Source organism: Zingiber officinale, chromosome 6B, assembly GCF_018446385.1.
Source record: "Zingiber officinale cultivar Zhangliang chromosome 6B, Zo_v1.1, whole genome shotgun sequence".
NCBI classification, from domain to species: Eukaryota; Viridiplantae; Streptophyta; class Magnoliopsida; order Zingiberales; family Zingiberaceae; genus Zingiber; species Zingiber officinale.
Genome location: NC_055996.1, coordinates 83,458,077 through 83,473,999, shown reverse-complemented (window position 1 = coordinate 83,473,999; position 15,923 = coordinate 83,458,077). Strand labels below are relative to the sequence as shown.

At 39.8% G+C, this 15,923-nt stretch overlaps 3 protein-coding genes across 4 annotated transcripts; 2 read left to right on the top strand and 1 right to left on the bottom strand.

Moving 5' to 3' along the window:
• Window positions 1–3,070: 3,070 nt before the first annotated feature.
• Window positions 3,071–4,385, top strand: LOC121990359 (expansin-B15-like). Its single transcript, XM_042544500.1, has 2 exons — window positions 3,071–3,593; window positions 3,835–4,385. The coding sequence occupies exons 1-2, from the start codon at window positions 3,106–3,108 to the stop codon at window positions 4,160–4,162; spliced, it is 816 nt and encodes a 271-aa protein (XP_042400434.1). The 5' UTR covers window positions 3,071–3,105; the 3' UTR covers window positions 4,163–4,385.
• Window positions 4,386–5,321: 936 nt separating this feature from the next.
• Window positions 5,322–8,831, bottom strand: LOC121992897 (luc7-like protein 3). 2 transcript variants are annotated; one of them, XM_042547519.1, is made up of 7 exons: window positions 8,684–8,831; window positions 8,481–8,609; window positions 8,367–8,406; window positions 6,492–6,567; window positions 6,215–6,412; window positions 5,931–6,143; window positions 5,322–5,844 (listed from the first exon to the last, which is right to left on the bottom strand). In XM_042547519.1, exons 1-7 carry the CDS (start codon window positions 8,724–8,726, stop codon window positions 5,467–5,469), a joined length of 1,077 nt encoding a protein of 358 aa, XP_042403453.1. In that variant the 5' UTR covers window positions 8,727–8,831; the 3' UTR covers window positions 5,322–5,466. The 2 variants fall into 2 exon arrangements, with proteins under 2 accessions (XP_042403453.1, XP_042403454.1); XM_042547520.1 differs by lacking the exons at window positions 8,367–8,406; window positions 8,481–8,609; window positions 8,684–8,831 and having other exon boundaries at window positions 6,215–6,424; window positions 6,492–7,991.
• A 1,539-nt stretch (window positions 8,832–10,370) lies between these two features.
• On the top strand, window positions 10,371–15,370 carry LOC121992896. The gene is made up of 3 exons (XM_042547518.1): window positions 10,371–11,255; window positions 14,013–14,109; window positions 14,936–15,370. The coding sequence occupies exons 1-3, from the start codon at window positions 11,224–11,226 to the stop codon at window positions 15,278–15,280; spliced, it is 474 nt and encodes a 157-aa protein (XP_042403452.1). The 5' UTR covers window positions 10,371–11,223; the 3' UTR covers window positions 15,281–15,370.
• The last annotated feature ends 553 nt before the right edge of the window (window positions 15,371–15,923 follow it).

Sequence of the window (15,923 nt, the reverse complement as noted above, 5' to 3'; positions counted from 1 at the left end):
AATTTCAAGACACTTGGAATATATATTGTACTAAATTGTATAGAGACCTTCTATACTATATGAGAAAGAAGGGCATGAGGTCAGAGTATATTTTTGACGAGATCTGGGGGTGCATTAATGACCACCTAGGCTATAGAAAGGTGGCATTCAAATTTTGAAAAAGCTCAAGCAAATAGAAATACAAAGTCATGTGACCCAAGCACCATAACAGCTCATCATACGTCAGGATCGAGATCTATTGTTGAGCATGCTATGAATTTGCTGAATTTAATTTAAAGTGATATAAGTAAATTTTTTATTTATTACCAAATTTGTATAATTTTGGCCCAACTTGTTTGTGTATGCAGGAATGTGCTCTAGAGTGACAGCCCACTTGTGTGAAGGTCTTTCTCAAGACTCCCAAGAAGAAGGATTACACATTTGTCAATTCTCGATCCCAAGTCATCCATATAAGATTATTAACTTTATTATATTTAATCATTTCTATCTTGATTAACTTTAGGAATTATGATTTAATTATATATTAATCATATTTTTTTTCCACACAGGAAGAAATGACAAATAGAGTGACTCAAGTATCTCAGCCGCCAGTAGAGGAGGGAGTCACAACCTCTATCCACTGAGGCAATAAATGAGATATATTATAATATTATCGGTGGAAAGATAAAAAACTTCACCCTCTACGACCTTGACTCCCAGGCCAAAGTAACATTTGATTGTTTGAAAGCTTTTAGAGATCGTGCTAGTTCTTTTGCTACTGAGATGTAGTATCTAAGATACGAAAATGAAGAACTACGCACTCAATTGACCTCAATGGATCAGAGGATGGCCACTCAGGAGTAAAGGATAGCCACTAAAGAACAAAGGAGGGCTGATGATGAGCAAAGGAGGGCCGCAAAGGAGCAGAGGAGGGTCGAACGGGACGTGAATCAAGATGCTCTTTTGGCCCATATGCAAGCAGACATTGCCTCTTGGACCCCAACACCATATGATTTTGAGTCACAAGAGACTCAAGGCCCATCAGACCGTGTTGATTAACTTATTATGAGGTTTGTTCAACTACAACTTAATTTTTTTTATTTATCATACATAAACTGTACAAAAAATATTTATTCTATTTTAATAATCTAATATGTTCATTTCTAAATATTATATTACATTTTTTCAAGAGCCCCTATTGATATATTCATCATCATAACCAAGATATGATTTAGGTATAAATATGTTACAATTTTTTAATTTATATCATTCTTATCATAATACGATGAATGTGACTTTCTACAAGATTTTATATTACTATATCATATGATTGCATTTGGATGTATTTGTAGTATATTTATATGATGATATGTATTTTGGATATTTATTTTGGATATTTGGATAGTATGTTATTAACTTTCATTCATGTTTATGAGATTAGTTTGTTTGTGTATGATTGTGAATGTTTGTATTTTAATTGTTAGTATTAATTGTGATTGTTAGTTTGTGTATGTATTATGATTGTGATTATTAATATGGATTGTTATTTATTGGATTAGTGTGTGTATGTATTGTATTTGCATCATCATCTGTGATGATTTATATAGATATGAAATTGTAAACATGTTACATTTCAAATATAAATATAACGTCACAATTTTTTTTATTTTACCGACGAAAACAAAATTTAGTCGATAAATATTAAAATCCAGTTGGACACATCGTCGGTGTTTACCGACGAAAATAATATCCCGTAGGTAAAGACTAATAGAAATATTGTTTTCGTTGATAAACACCGACGGAATTCTGTATTCTGCCGGTGTATTTAACAACGGACTTTGTATTCTGTCAGTAAGTACCATTACGGGTCAAAATTCCATTTGATAAATACCGACGGAATTTGTATTCTGATAGAAAAAACTCCAAGCGACAGAATTATAATTCCATCTATAAAATCATTTCCGACACATTTTTCTTCCGACTACCGTATTTTCGTCGTAATTCTGTCACTAAGCCAATATAACAACGGAATTACGATAGAAATTTCCATCGGTAATTAGAGTTTTTTGTAATGACATAGCGTGAAACAACACGTGGCTATCAAAGCACGTGCAACAATATGCGGGTTATCAGAGCATGTGAAGTAACACATGGGTTATTATAGCATGTGGAACAATATGGTCGACATAGCATGATCTCGCATGATCTTTTACAATAGAAGATATGGATGATGTGATGATCTGATAAGACGATGTGACACTCTTTCGACCAGAAATATAACATTTCATCAATAATATAAAAAAAAATCTGCTCCTGTACAAGTAAAGATGTACATATGTGCATGTATTTAACTACTCACAAATTACTACCAACATTTTTTTTTTTTTACTAATTTTTTACATCTCCTTTGTCAAAGATCTACTAAAACGTCGAAATGACTGATTAGAATCTCTCGAAATATCTCTTGACCTTTATTTTAACTCTCTACGTAGGCATTCCGGACAGTCCCACCTTCCCCTCAGGGTTCGACAACTTCGTCAACAACGGACACAGCTGATCGGTGGCTCGACAGGAGCCCATTCAAGTGAAAACATAACAGGAATATAACCAAGCGTCGTCTTTTCCACGTCAACTTTTGACAAGATCCAATTTCTAATCTCTGGCCACGTTCAGAACGCCTGACGCAGAGAAAAATAAGCCAAAGATCACGAGCCGCTGCCTCCCGATCGAGCGCGACGTCGGGCGCCGTTCGACGAGACAACAACCGCCATCAACGCCACGGTTAACGGAAAAAGCAAACGTTCGCTTTCAGCTAACCGCGATTCATGGCAGTTAATGAAACCGACGTCGCAAGAAGGTCGTTGCTCCCGTCGTCGTTTTCCCAATTAAATCTCCCCATGTAACTCGCGTAATTAAGCACGCAGGGCACACCGTTATAAAAGTCAAAATTTCATGACAATCTCTTAAAATTTCAGTAATTCCCGCACAGAATTTATGGCTAAAAATACTGTAACTTCATTGACTCGATCGATCGATCATCAACTGTCACCTTCTATATAACGAGCTTAATTGCACCGTTCCGATCAGTACTTCAAGCAGCTAGCGAGTAGCGACGATCGATCGACGATGGCGCCTTCCACTACTCTCTCCCTCGTCGGTTTACTCGCGGCCTTGTGCTCCCTCTTCGACCGCTCCGCTTGCTTCCACCCCAAGCGCCTCAACTTCTCCTCTTCTGCTCTCGACGCCGGCAGCTGGTCGCCGGCGGGAGCCACCTGGTACGGCGGCGCGCACGGCGCCGGGAGCGACGGCGGCGCGTGCGGATACGCAGGCGCCGTTGACTCGTCCCCGTTCTCCTCCATGATAGCGGCGGGGAGCCCCTCCATCTTCAAGTCCGGCGAGGGGTGCGGCGCTTGCTACCAGGTCCGGTGCACGGGCAACGCCGCGTGCTCCGGGAACCCGGTGACTGTGGTGCTCACAGACGAGTGCCCCGGCGGGCCGTGCCTCGCTGAGCCCGTCCACTTCGACCTCAGCGGCACGGCGTTCGGTGCGATGGCGAAGCCCGGGCAGTCCGACCAGCTCCGCAATGCCGGAGTCCTCCAAATCCAGTACAATCGGTAAGTTACTTCAATTTATATATATGGCGGCATCGACAGTCACCCCTTGCCGGCGGTGCAACCCGTAATATTATGGGACTTCATTAGTGAAAATAAAGAATATCGTCCTTTGTTCTATATAAAAATTAGCTGTTCTAAGTTCAAATCATAATCGTTTAAATTCCTGGATCACCAGGATATATATATATATATATATATATATATATATATATAACAATTGTTATTAATTTTTCTGTTTCAGGGTGGAGTGCAAGTACGGCGGCGTGGACATTGCGTTCCATGTGGACGTAGGCTCGAACCCTAATTACATCGCCGTGCTGATCGAGTACGAAGGAGGCGACGGGGACCTGGCGACGGTGGAGATCAAGGAGGGACAGTCGTCGTGGATACCGATGCAGCAGTCGTGGGGAGCGGTGTGGAGGCTAAACTCGGGGCCGACTCTGCAGCCGCCGTTCTCGTTCAGGCTGACGTCCGGGTTGGAGCGGAAGCAGCTGGTGGCCAATAACGTGATTCCGGCGGGGTGGCAGCCGGGCGCCACCTACAGATCCGTCGTCAACTACAGCGATTAGAAAGAGTCATATCCAAATATATACAGTGGGAAGTACGTACGTACGTTGTTGGTGAATAAAATTATCGCAGGCAGTGGAGATTATTAGCTGTATTTATCTCCCTCCGCGAAGTACCTTCATGTGTTTGATGATCGGTATCTATTTGCATAACGTACGTTATGCAAATGATCTGATCGGTATCTATTTTGCTATAAAATTTTCAGATGTTTGATGATCCTCTAAATATTCGATAACTTTCACTTTCTTAGATGAAAAAAGAGGAACAAAAATCAAAAGAGCTTTTTATATTATTTTGTTTTAGAATCAAGCGCTATTTTTTTATTTTCTAATAATAAAAAAATATTTTATAGACCTCAAATATACTGTTCAGTATTATTATCTAATGTTATATGTATTAAATTATGAATCGCTTAATCAATCGTGTGAATAGAATAAATCTACACAGCTATAATTTTATAACTGCTATTATAATTATAGTAGTTATGATATAATGTAAATTTGGTTGAATAGATTTGATGCGTAGATTTGAAAATAGTATAAATATTATGAAACAGGTCAAATTCACCTAACGGGACAACCATGTAATTTTATAAAAACTAATGGAGTTAGTGTCCTTTTGATAATAAAAAAACACTTTTATTTTTGTTTTTTAAAAAAGGGGTTAAATTCAAGACATTGATGTGATAACTATCTAATTGTGCATCTGAGAATGTTCCCTAGCCCCGGACAATGATGGTGTACTAGAGGATATTTTCTCTCAAATGAGAAAAGGTTTAAAAATATTGACGGTATAGGCCTTTATTAGTATTTTCTTATTTATTTTAATAATCGATCAAAAATTTTCATAAAATTATCTTTAAAATTAATAACTGGATATAAAAAAAATACAAAAAAAAAAATGCTCCTAGAGGTGGCAATAAAAGCTCTCGGTCTTAACCCACTAACGGCTTTTATTGTCTCCGAGAGGCAAATGCAGATATATATATGCATTCCATGAAACCCAATGGACAAGAACAAAAGCAGGGGGCGGTTTGTTATGGGTGAACCTCCACCCTAAAGTTCCACAGTCACAAGGGCAAATGTGAAGTCAGCACACCACGACCATTCTATGGCCTTGGAGTGCCAACTTATTACAATTATCACAATTGAAAATGGCTCATGGATATAAATTCAAAGGCTTTATAGTAGCAAAATTGATCTTCAAATAAAAGAGTTACCTAGTACCAAAGAAAAATGATTATGGAACTAGAGAATGACCAGCTGTTTGGTTACAATAGGCGACAAATGGGTTATACTAATGGCTACTATCGAAGAACAGGACTTCTTGATCTTTTATGGCTATGCCTGGCAGGAGATCTGGATCTGCTTCGTGCTCCAGACCTGTCTCTAAACCTGTCCCTGTTGGATTCCCTCCCATTTCTGCGATAGTCAATCCGACGATCTGATTCTCTTCCTCGATCCCTGCTTCCTCGTCCACTCCAATCCCCCCTTGATCTTTCTCGCTCAGCGCCCCGATCTCTAAACCGATCGCGTCCATGCTCACGTTCTCTAGACCTTTCTCTCTCACCCAGATCAGTCCCTCTGACCCTACTGCCATGATCATTTTCCTTTTGTTTCCTCAGCTCTTCTGCTTCTCTCTCCCTAGCTAGTCTATCTTCTTCCTTTGCTTTTTCCTTAGCAGCCTGTCCAGTAAAAGATAAGAAGGGCATGTTATAACTCATAACCACAAAGATAATCTTAGAGTCAAACTGGATCCCCAATTCCTCACCTTGAACTCACTAAGAAAATCCCGGATCATCCCATAACCAATATGCTGCTTTCCCAAAACATGTGTTTGTGTCCGCTCAGCCGCATCATTTGCTACCAAAATTGAGCCACAAATATCACATAATGCCATTTTCTTCTCTTGTGGAAGCATCAAAACCTTATCAGTTGCTGATTGTTGGGAAAAAGCTGTCTTCTCAGCATTAAGCATATCCACCTAAACACAAAAATGTCAATTAGTCTGCACTAAGAATGATTGATTAATAACATCAAATATTTCTTCCTCACTTTTCTCATAAGTGCCTCAGCTTCATCTATCTTCCCTGCTTCACCAAGAGACTCGATTTGCTCGAGAAGTTTCTTGATCTTTTCTTCTAACACTGAGAGATGTTCAGATTTTTCAGTAGGGATTGGAGCAGGTGTTGCCTCTACCTCTTGTTCTAATCGCTCACGACCACGTCTAACTTTCCTATCTAAATCCATCACCTGTGTTGCATGCTATTGCCACTTTAACTGACAAGAATTTGCCTACTAAATAACTGATTGATAGGTAAAAGAAGTGCACCAGCTTCTCACACCATTGTGCTAGCTCTGCTTCAAACCTTGCAACATATGTACTGTGTCTAGGGGACTTCTCAAAACTGCAATGCAGGAAATTCATTATACTTGTATTACATGGATACAACCATGCTTAGGCAGTTTGCGCTCTCAGTTCAACTACCAATAATTAATAGGGCGAATTAAACTTCCAAATTAAAAATTCATCTTACTGAATCATGATAAATTAGAAGTAGATGGTTCATGAAATGGTTTGACAAAATTGCAGTAGTTTATAAACTAGAGATCAACTTTTCTTTCTCAAAGTTAGTGAATGTAAGAGATACATATCCAGTATAATTTTAATACTGGAAGAACTTGACTACTTGAAGAACAGTCATATCTTAATAATCAAAATTTCATAGACAAATCAAAATTTGTAAATTTGTCTCCAAAGCTCTATATAATAGACATAGATTCCAAAAAGGTTACCAAGCACTGACTATATTCATGGATGTCTCATTTGCCTTGGATTTGCCAATTTATCTAAAGATCTAACAAGAGAACTTAATTTAAATGACATTCATAATCCACATCAGTCCAAAGGAGGCCATGTCGCTTAAGAGCTGGTTTAACAGGGAAAGACAGCTTAGCTTATATCTCTGTTTATAATTTTGACCTGGAACCTCTTCATTTCACCAAAATTATCAGTATATTTTTTACAGATTTTAGCATTGCATAAAACATGATCTCATATAAGGAGAGCTAAATCTAATCAGATAATACTTTATTGGCAGTATGAACATAATGATTATGTACAAAGATTACAATGCTTCAAAGTTCAAACTGCACCACCCATGACACATACAGCATCAAGTTTTATAATGTCATCAATTACTTGAAGTTTCTGCGATGTTCAGAAGCTGAGATTAACAATTCTCAAAAGGCACCTTGTGAATTAAGCGAACAGAAAAAATACAGTGCTGCCGTCAAGCGTCAAAACATACCTTCTAGCCAATCAAAGAGGGAATAAACAACTGATCTCGATGCAACTGGACTTGCTCTTGAATTACTAAGCCAATGTTAAATTAACGGCTTCTAAGTCACAATTCAAAGCAACAATAGCACGTTGCACATATAGCTCTAAAGACGTGGTATCATCATCAAGTCTTATTTGCACCAACTAGCTGAGGTCAGTTACATCAACTTATCTCCCCATTGAGTTATATACAAAATAAAGTACTAGTATTATTAAAACCAACTTAAATCAATTTTAATTAAATTTTTCATCATTTTATACATATAATCAATACAATAATCTATATATTGAAGATAAATACATTTTGTTTGTACAACTAAAAATTTGCATTCATATAGTTAGCTATGATCACAGTCCTCAAGTGGAGCAGCAACGGCTTTTAAGGTTCAGATTGGATTACATGTTTGAGAAATGATTAGGAAACCTGAAAGAGATAATCAGATATCCAGCCATGCTTACATGGAAATATAGATCAACGAGCTCGGGATCAGTTACCTCAAAAGAAAAACAAAGCAATATCCAGAGAACTCCAATTGTCTTATTTACCAAAGCACGCCAGATTCATTTTAAAGTTCCTCCTACATGCAAATTAAAATGGCTAGGTTCAAAGCATTCTTCCAATTATAGCTCAGAAATAAAGATGGTGGCCTAAATGGAGGAGTCTAAATGCAGAGCCGAATTGCAAGCCCCAGGACAGAATAATGCAGAAAAACGGATTTTTTTTTTTGAATGACAAAAAGATGCTGATAATAAACAATGGAACAAAGTAAAGCCAATTAATAAACATTGTGAAGGAGTTCGTTATAATTTTGAGTTTAAAGTTGAAATCCATAGAAAAATTGATTCATTAACCACAGTAGCTACCTCTCCTTGAGCTTCGGGTCATGTATTTTAGGGCAAACTCCTGAAAGAAGCCAGCAAAGCGTAAGAGCAGCATATTAATCAATAAACTCAAGAAATGACCAACGAAACACAGACCTAGGTCGCTTTTCGTGTTTACGAACAGATCGTGAGGGCAGAATCGAACCATGTACGCGCCGCACACCTCCTTATCGTCCCATCGGATTTCCTTGTACTGCTTTTTCTGCTCGTCAGTTAGATTTCGAGCTGCCGAATCCCAAGGGAAGAAATTTAGACGACACAACAGATAGAGACCACGAAGCGGCAGCAAACAGACTCACCTGCCCCCATAAGTTCGTCGAGGAGAGCTCTCTGTGCATCCATGGTGCCAGTGAACCCTAATCGCCAGGCAGATGGAGAAGCAGCGAGAAACGGAGATGAGGAGCTCGAGAGAACCCTAGAAAAAAGCAAGCGGGTTCCGCAAGGGTATTATTGCTATTTAATGGTTAAAAAAAATATATTTTTGGGGTCGAAGAAATTGACAAAAAAAGTGTTTTAGGACCAAATTAAAAACATAAATAAGTAAATGGCTAAAATGAAATTAATCCCCCATCTCATTTGATTTGGACGCGAGGCTTTTCCGTGACGCAACATTGCGTCGCTTGTTAGAGGAGAGAAAATCCTGGGCCCGCCGCGTCCGAGTCCGAGGTGGATCAACTACGCGGATCCGCTGCCCCCTACGCCACCGTGTCGAACGTGGATTGGTAACAATATTTTACGGACAAACTCCCCAGTCTGTGATTGGCTACAAGTTTATGAGGTGGTGCATGGTGAACTGAGCCTTGGACGGAGAGACAAGCTGTGGATTGGATCGATCTGATTTTCTATATTTTTTTTTTTACTAATATGATAAAATGGGATCACAATTTTTTACTATAACTTAATTAAAAATTACTTCAAATTACATCAATAATATTATAATAATTTTAATTACAACTATTATAAAATTATTCTAAATCACATCTACAATATTATAAGAATTTTAAAACTACTATAAGATATAATAATTTTAAATAAAATTAATAATAAATATAATAATTTTAGTAGAAATTTATATATTGTGCCCTTTTGATATCTTTTCAAAATAGAACGTTAATGAAAATAAGAAATGTAATTTTTCATCTAATAGTAAAATTTGAATTTCAACGGGTATGTTTATGATTTTAAAATTTTATGGAGTATTTTGAAAAGCATGCAAAAAACCTGGAGGCCAAACTGAAATTCATCCCACTAATGGGCCATCACGTGGCACCAAACGAAAGGTTTGGAAACTTGTTGCTTTCTTCGTACTACAATACAGAGCAAAGCTAAAGGAGGGGGCAAGGCGTAAGTGCGCTGCTCCCATCGGAGCCGAAGTGGAGAAATCAATGGGCGTTCACTTGGCGGTGATCGGGAAGCTAAATGCCCTCCTCGCCGGCGGCGGCCACAGCAACATCCAGATCCTGGCGTCCGTCCTCTTCCCCTTCGCCCTCAAGCTCCTCTTCGCCGCCTCCGGCGCCGGCCCCCTCGTCCCCAACTCCATCGCCTCCCGCCTCGCCCTCTCCCTACGCTTCTTCCTCTTCCGCCTCCGGCGCGTCTTCCACCGCCGATACGGACGCTGGGAGAGGGCGCTGCGGCTGCTCCGCGGCGGGGCCGGCGCTCCTCCGCGGATCAGGGGGCTTGCCCCCAGCGACGAGACGCTCGCTGCCATCTCCATGCTCACGCTGTGAGTGTTAGGGCTCTCGCTGCCCCCCTCTACTGCTTCAATTTCTGTTCGATATAGGCGTGCGAGTGAAGAGATCAGGATTTCCAGTGAAACACTGTACTACTACAGACGATTAAAAAACTTTAAAAAAAAATTCGTTCTTATTTCTCAATTTTTTGTTTTTTTTTTTTTTTGCTTTTCTTTAGTGGAAATAAAGGAGAGAGAAAAAAAAAAGTAATTATAATTGTAGCTATAATAACTATAACAAATTATACTAAAAATAGAGCAAGTGCTTTTTAAGTTTTTAGAAATTAAATATTATTTTAAAAAATGAAAGTGCGTTAAACTTTTAGCAATAAAATCGCCTCTTGCGGCCAGGAGCGGGGATTGCCTTGTCGGCCAAGGCTCAAAATTTCTGCTTTGACTGTTACTTTGATACCCAACTCTCGATTGGTCATCTCGTAGAGAGTAGTGATCCATGGTCCCGATGCGGGTATATTGTGGGTCTATGCAGAAATATTTATTCCAAATTCTGAACCAGAGGAAAGAAGTTAGCATGGTAACCGGTCGGTGCTCTGAAAGAGGCATCTAGCGATTGCCGATCGAAGGCCAGTCTTTTCGCCGAGCATCACTCGTTTCAGGCAGAGGAGGAGAAGGGGATCGATCGGATCGAATCCTTCTCCGTCGAGAAAGATTAAACAAAGGGAGTCATTCGAGAAGGAGGATGGAAAAGCGCCGGTGCCTAAACAGTCATTTTACGCCACCTAACCATTCGCCTTCACCGATCGCCGAACACCGATATAGGGTTTTAGATCCCTTGGTTGATGGCCTCGCGCCGTATTCAGCGCAGGGGACGTGGTGTTGCACGGCTTCTTCTTGGGGCTCTCCGTGGTCGGTGAATCTGGGTGGCGGATTTTTCGCGGATGGCGGTTAACTGTCTGTACCCCTCGGCCTTCAGCAGTGCGGCTGGCTTCGTGTTGCTGCAGTGGTGGACGGTTTCCTCGCTTGAAGGGATGAAAGCAGATGGGCTGATTGGTAGGGAAGCTGGGGGAGATTCCTTGGAGGTCGCAGGGCGCGCTCTGGAGTTGCTTCTGAGCTCTCATGTCATAGTGGTTCAGTTTGTGAATTTCGTAATCAATGTCTACTTTCTGGTGGTTTTACTGCTCAAGGTAACTAATTCTTATAAGCGCCGTACATTTGAAGTTGTACAGTTGTTGAATTAGACGCTTACCTCTGCAAGTCTGCATCAATTCCATTGTGTGCCTTTTTCTAGTCAGGTTGCGTCAATGCCTCTGTTAAGCTGTAGCAAAACTGGATTACGTCTCTGTAACATGTTTGCTCATTTGTTCAATATTTGAGATGAGAATAAAAATAACATCAATTAGGTATGACCGACCTCACCCTCACTAGTCACTTACAGTTTTTTTAACTCTATTAATTTTTTTTTTTGTTTCCATTATTAAACCTAGCTCTAGAATTGATTACAGCGCAATTCAATAGAGATCCTTAAGTTAGTAATCTGTAGGAGTTCAATGAACTTCAGGACTTTTCCTATCAAAATTGATTAAGATGGTGTGAGTTTAATAGTGAGGCAAAAATGTTGGATTAAGATGGATGAATATATTATTGAATAAAGAGATTTTGATTTTTCAACAATAGGACAATGATTCTGCGGTTTAAAGGGAGTGAAGTTTTGAAGTCTTTTGTGATCATCATGCATCTCTTAGGCTCTTGGACTGTGAAGTCAACCATCCTGGCTATCAAGTTAACCTGTCAGGCTTTAACTTGATTCTACATCCTGTCAAAGCTAATTCTGGATTTTGAGAGCCTTCTGTAATCTCTAGATCACTAATTGAGAAGCTGCTACTTACATGAGTAACAGTGGCTTAAAAGAATTAATGTATTCAAGGGTTGGAAATAACTACTACACCATGGAATTTTGATGTTTTCTGTTATGGAGTGTTTTTTAATTTTTATTTAAATAAAAATTGTGTTATCATTTGCAATAATCAGGAAGCAAAATATATGGAAAATGCAAGGAATTGAACAATTTCCTCTCCATCTTACGTAGAGGTGCCTGATTGCAGTTTTAAAATGTCTCGCGTCTTCAGCAATAGGATTTATTTAGTTATTCTTTCACCATTGTTTAAAGAGGAAGAATAATTGAAGTCAAATTCTCAATCTTGGTCAATGGAAAATGATCTTGTCCGGGTGCTGAGTCGACAGACGCTGGGGACGTGGCACTCTCGTTGACAACGTATGAACCTCCGACTAGCGTGAGCCTCCGGTGAAAACCTGCAAGCACAAAACCGAGCCGGGAAGGGGTTCCCGGCGACGGCCCTCCGACGGTCAAGTCAGCTCCGGCGAGAAGAGATCGAAGCAGAGTAACGAGAATGAAGACTGTAGCTACAGTAGATGAGAATGCATACCTCCATCGAAGGTTGGGAGCCCTTATATAGGGCTCCCAGGGGACGCGTGCACGCTTTCTGAGGCGTGCACGCTCCTCAAAGCATACCTAGAAATGGTCGTGTCAGAAAAGTGCGTCTGGCGCCATGCCTCAATTGTTCGAGCATATCCCTGACGTGGCAGTGGAAGCTTCCACCATACGATTCTCTGTCCGGTCCGACCGCCGACCATGCCGTCTGTCGGTGGCGCTTGTCTCGAGGAAGATATGGCCAGATGTTATTTTTGTCGATGTCGAGGCCGAGCAGAAGGGGTGCTCGGCCCGTCAGTCACCCGGTCGTTCGCTGGGCATCACGGCTGAGCCGAGCGGGTAGTTCGCTCGACCGAGGGCGACTGGCGCGGTCCTCTACACAAAGAGGAGTCCTGCTTAGCTTGTGAGCGAGCTTGGCATAACGGCCAAGCTGTGGAAGCGCCGGCTCGGGCGCTGTCCGAGCCGATCATTCAAGTAGGTTGACTTTGACTACGACCACCGCGGAGCCGTTGACCATCATCCGGGCGGCCCCCCTTTCTTACCACCGGATCAGAAAAAAATCATGATTGCCTAAATTTAACAGTTTTATAGCATCTAACTACAGGTTTACACCTTGAAGCACCAGCGTAGGCTAAAAAAAAGTTCTCTACCTTTTTATACCTGATATCTTTGTACCTACTTATGGAAAATCTAACCCGTGATTAACCTTCAATGCATTTTTATCTAATACACCTGCTCTCAATCTCGGTCACTTTAAATAAGAAATATATATATTTATTTATTTGGTGGCTATAATATCTTATTGATAACCGAACCCTCTATATTTACATTCAATTAAGGAGTCTATTATGATTGTCTATCATTGTGGCCTTAATACGTGGATTACTCCTTCGGTGACTCCTTTGAACTACTTCCGTGTTTACTCTGCCCTCTTGCTGGTTCTTTTTGCAGATTTGATTTGGTAATTTTTCTTGGCATAATCATTAGGGGCAAAAATGCAGTTCAGTTCTCGTAAAACTTCTGTTTTGAATTCTATTGTCCCCCCATTTAGTGACTAAAGGTAGATGCTGATAGTCAATAATATTATTTCTAACTTATGCAGTTTAGACAATATTTCGATAGAAATTCCAAATTTACTTCTTTCAGTTACTATGGTTATCATTTATTCCTATGACCATCAATTTGCTTTTTGAAATGATTATAGTAATTCTTAGCACTCCATTGCTTCTGTCATTTTAGTAATGTACAAGGGAAAAATCTTGTTTCTCCACGGTTTTAAACTTTAAATATATGTGCAAGAATTTTGCATTTAATACCTTTTACCTCTCTCATGTTTCTCTTCTGAATAAAGTAATAGAAAATTTTTGTAGGATATGGTTTTGTTTTGGTTTGGTCACCTATGGGTTGAAAGGAAGGGTAATGAAACATATTTTCATCATCAAAACCTATTTTTCTAAATTTTACTGGAGCCTTTGATTTTTGGACTTTTCAGGATGAAGCTTTGTATGGTGTTGTGCAATTCATACATTTCTAGCTTGTTTCTGCTGCTGTTCTTTGAGCCTTTAAGTATAGAGCTTGATACATTGCAGGTGATCATCTCTAGCCATGCTTTATACTTGAGAATTAGTCTTGCTTGTTTATCATTTTGTGTCAAGTTCCTCTTCATGCACATGAAATAGGATAATGTTCTTTGAGCCTTTAATATGCTAAAACTAACTAGTACTTGTGCTAATACGTACAAAAGATCTATTTGACATTTGATCCATCCTTTGCTCAAATACTGATTCATGGTTAATCTAATCCCTCGACATTTTTATTAAAAGGTCATTTTCACCCATTCTCTTGTTTATCATTTTTTTAACATGGCCTTAAATATTGTTCATAAATAGCATCATTGCTGGTTCATCATGCTTCAGGAATTAGAAGATCCCACGTTCATACAATACGGTCTAATGTACTGATTGAATTCTCAATACATATTACTATAAATGTTTTACAGATTGATGCCTCATTTCCATCGAGGAACTTGGCCTTTTAAGCCATTGTTTTAGTTCGTCTTGTCAGTTTGATGTTGAAAATACATAATTAAACCAGAACAGATGAGTTGAAAATTGAAGTGATGCCTCGAAGGCTCTGGGAATCAAGAAATTAAGTTGGTATTATCAGCCAATTGCAACAAGTTCTGAGCTACCAACAATTGCATTTTATGGATTTTTTCTCACCACTTAGCATTGCCACAACTCATTATCTTTGTTGTATTTAAGTTGTATCTTGAAAAGGCATTGTCACACTTTTTCCATTGAAGGTGCAGTACGTTCAACTTTGTACATGCATGGTATTTATGGGTCTACTCTGTTAAGTAGAGGTAAACCAATGGCCTTTATCATACCCATTTGGAGTTTAATAACATCTCAGGCTGGACCAGGGTTTGACGGATGTCTACTCTCGCCCAACATGTCGGCGCCCATTATTTGTTCCAACTGCGCAAGAAGGTACAATGTCTGCTTCTGGAAATGCTATAGATGGCAGCAACTTTTTGAACATCTGAATTTAGGATTGAACCAACCAAGAGTTTCTGGTCATGCACTACCCTTAGGAGCACCTCCAAACCTGCCACAGAACGCTTCTAATACAATCTGGAGGTTATTTTTCTTCGTAATACTCTTGTTTTACAATTGTTACTCTGGAAACCCCAATTGTGGTCATAACATGCTGCTTTGTATAATACCCATAACTGTAACTACAAGATTATTTTATTAGGTTGCTAGCCGTTTTTTTTAATGTTGGGTATCCCATTCTTATCACCCGACTAATTCTGGTGTAGACAATCCGGCTTCACATTTCACCCATCAAGAAATCCAAGAAGTGAGGTGGCTCCTGACGTGACGTCCCAGTTTCACCGGTAGTTCAGTTGCTTTAGATGTGCCTTGTATGGGAATTAAACCTTGATTATTTGAGAAATGCACCTTGCTTCTGCTGGATCGTAGACGTTCGATAGGGGGGTGAATATCGATTACGAAAATTCTTTCGAAAAGAGTTAAACGCAGCGGAAAAATTAAGACAATGCAATGCTAACACAAGAATTAATTTTACTTGGTTCAGAGTCTTTGGCGACTCCTACTCCAAAGCCCACACACAAGGGTGCTTTCGTTGGGCAATTCACTAGCAATTCGAAGAATGTTACAATTAAGAATTACAGGAATGCTTAAAAAAAATTAATACCGACAAACTGAAAAGAAGTAAACTGAAGACAGCGCTTTGTCGGAGTAGCCTCAAGGCGTCGCAGGAGCACAGTAGAGCAGAGAGTTCTGAGTTGTTCTTGAAGCTCCACCCCTGCCCCTTCTTTTATATGAAGCTCAGGGCGCCCCGGATCCCTTCCGGGCGCCCTGGTGGGATGTGGCAG

What these genes read in the sequence shown, in the direction of transcription:
- LOC121990359 (XM_042544500.1), top strand. Translation starts at nt 3,106, where the DNA reads ATGGCGCCTTCCACTACTCTCTCCCTCGTCGGTTTACTCGCGGCCTTG. An exon ending in CTCCAAATCCAGTACAATCG is followed by an intron (nt 3,594 to 3,834) that starts GTAAGTTACTTC and finishes TTTCTGTTTCAG; the next exon opens with GGTGGAGTGCAAGTACGGCG.
- LOC121992897 (XM_042547519.1), bottom strand. Translation starts at nt 8,726, where the DNA reads ATGGATGCACAGAGAGCTCTCCTCGACGAACTTATGGGGGCAG. An exon ending in CGACGAACTTATGGGGGCAG is followed by an intron (nt 8,610 to 8,683) that starts GTGAGTCTGTTT and finishes GGGATTCGGCAG; the next exon opens with CTCGAAATCTAACTGACGAG. An exon ending in CACAATGGTGTGAGAAGCTG is followed by an intron (nt 6,413 to 6,491) that starts GTGCACTTCTTT and finishes CATGCAACACAG; the next exon opens with GTGATGGATTTAGATAGGAA.
- LOC121992896 (XM_042547518.1), top strand. Translation starts at nt 11,224, where the DNA reads ATGTCTACTTTCTGGTGGTTTTACTGCTCAAG. An exon ending in TGGTGGTTTTACTGCTCAAG is followed by an intron (nt 11,256 to 14,012) that starts GTAACTAATTCT and finishes TGGACTTTTCAG; the next exon opens with GATGAAGCTTTGTATGGTGT. An exon ending in TAGAGCTTGATACATTGCAG is followed by an intron (nt 14,110 to 14,935) that starts GTGATCATCTCT and finishes ATAACATCTCAG; the next exon opens with GCTGGACCAGGGTTTGACGG.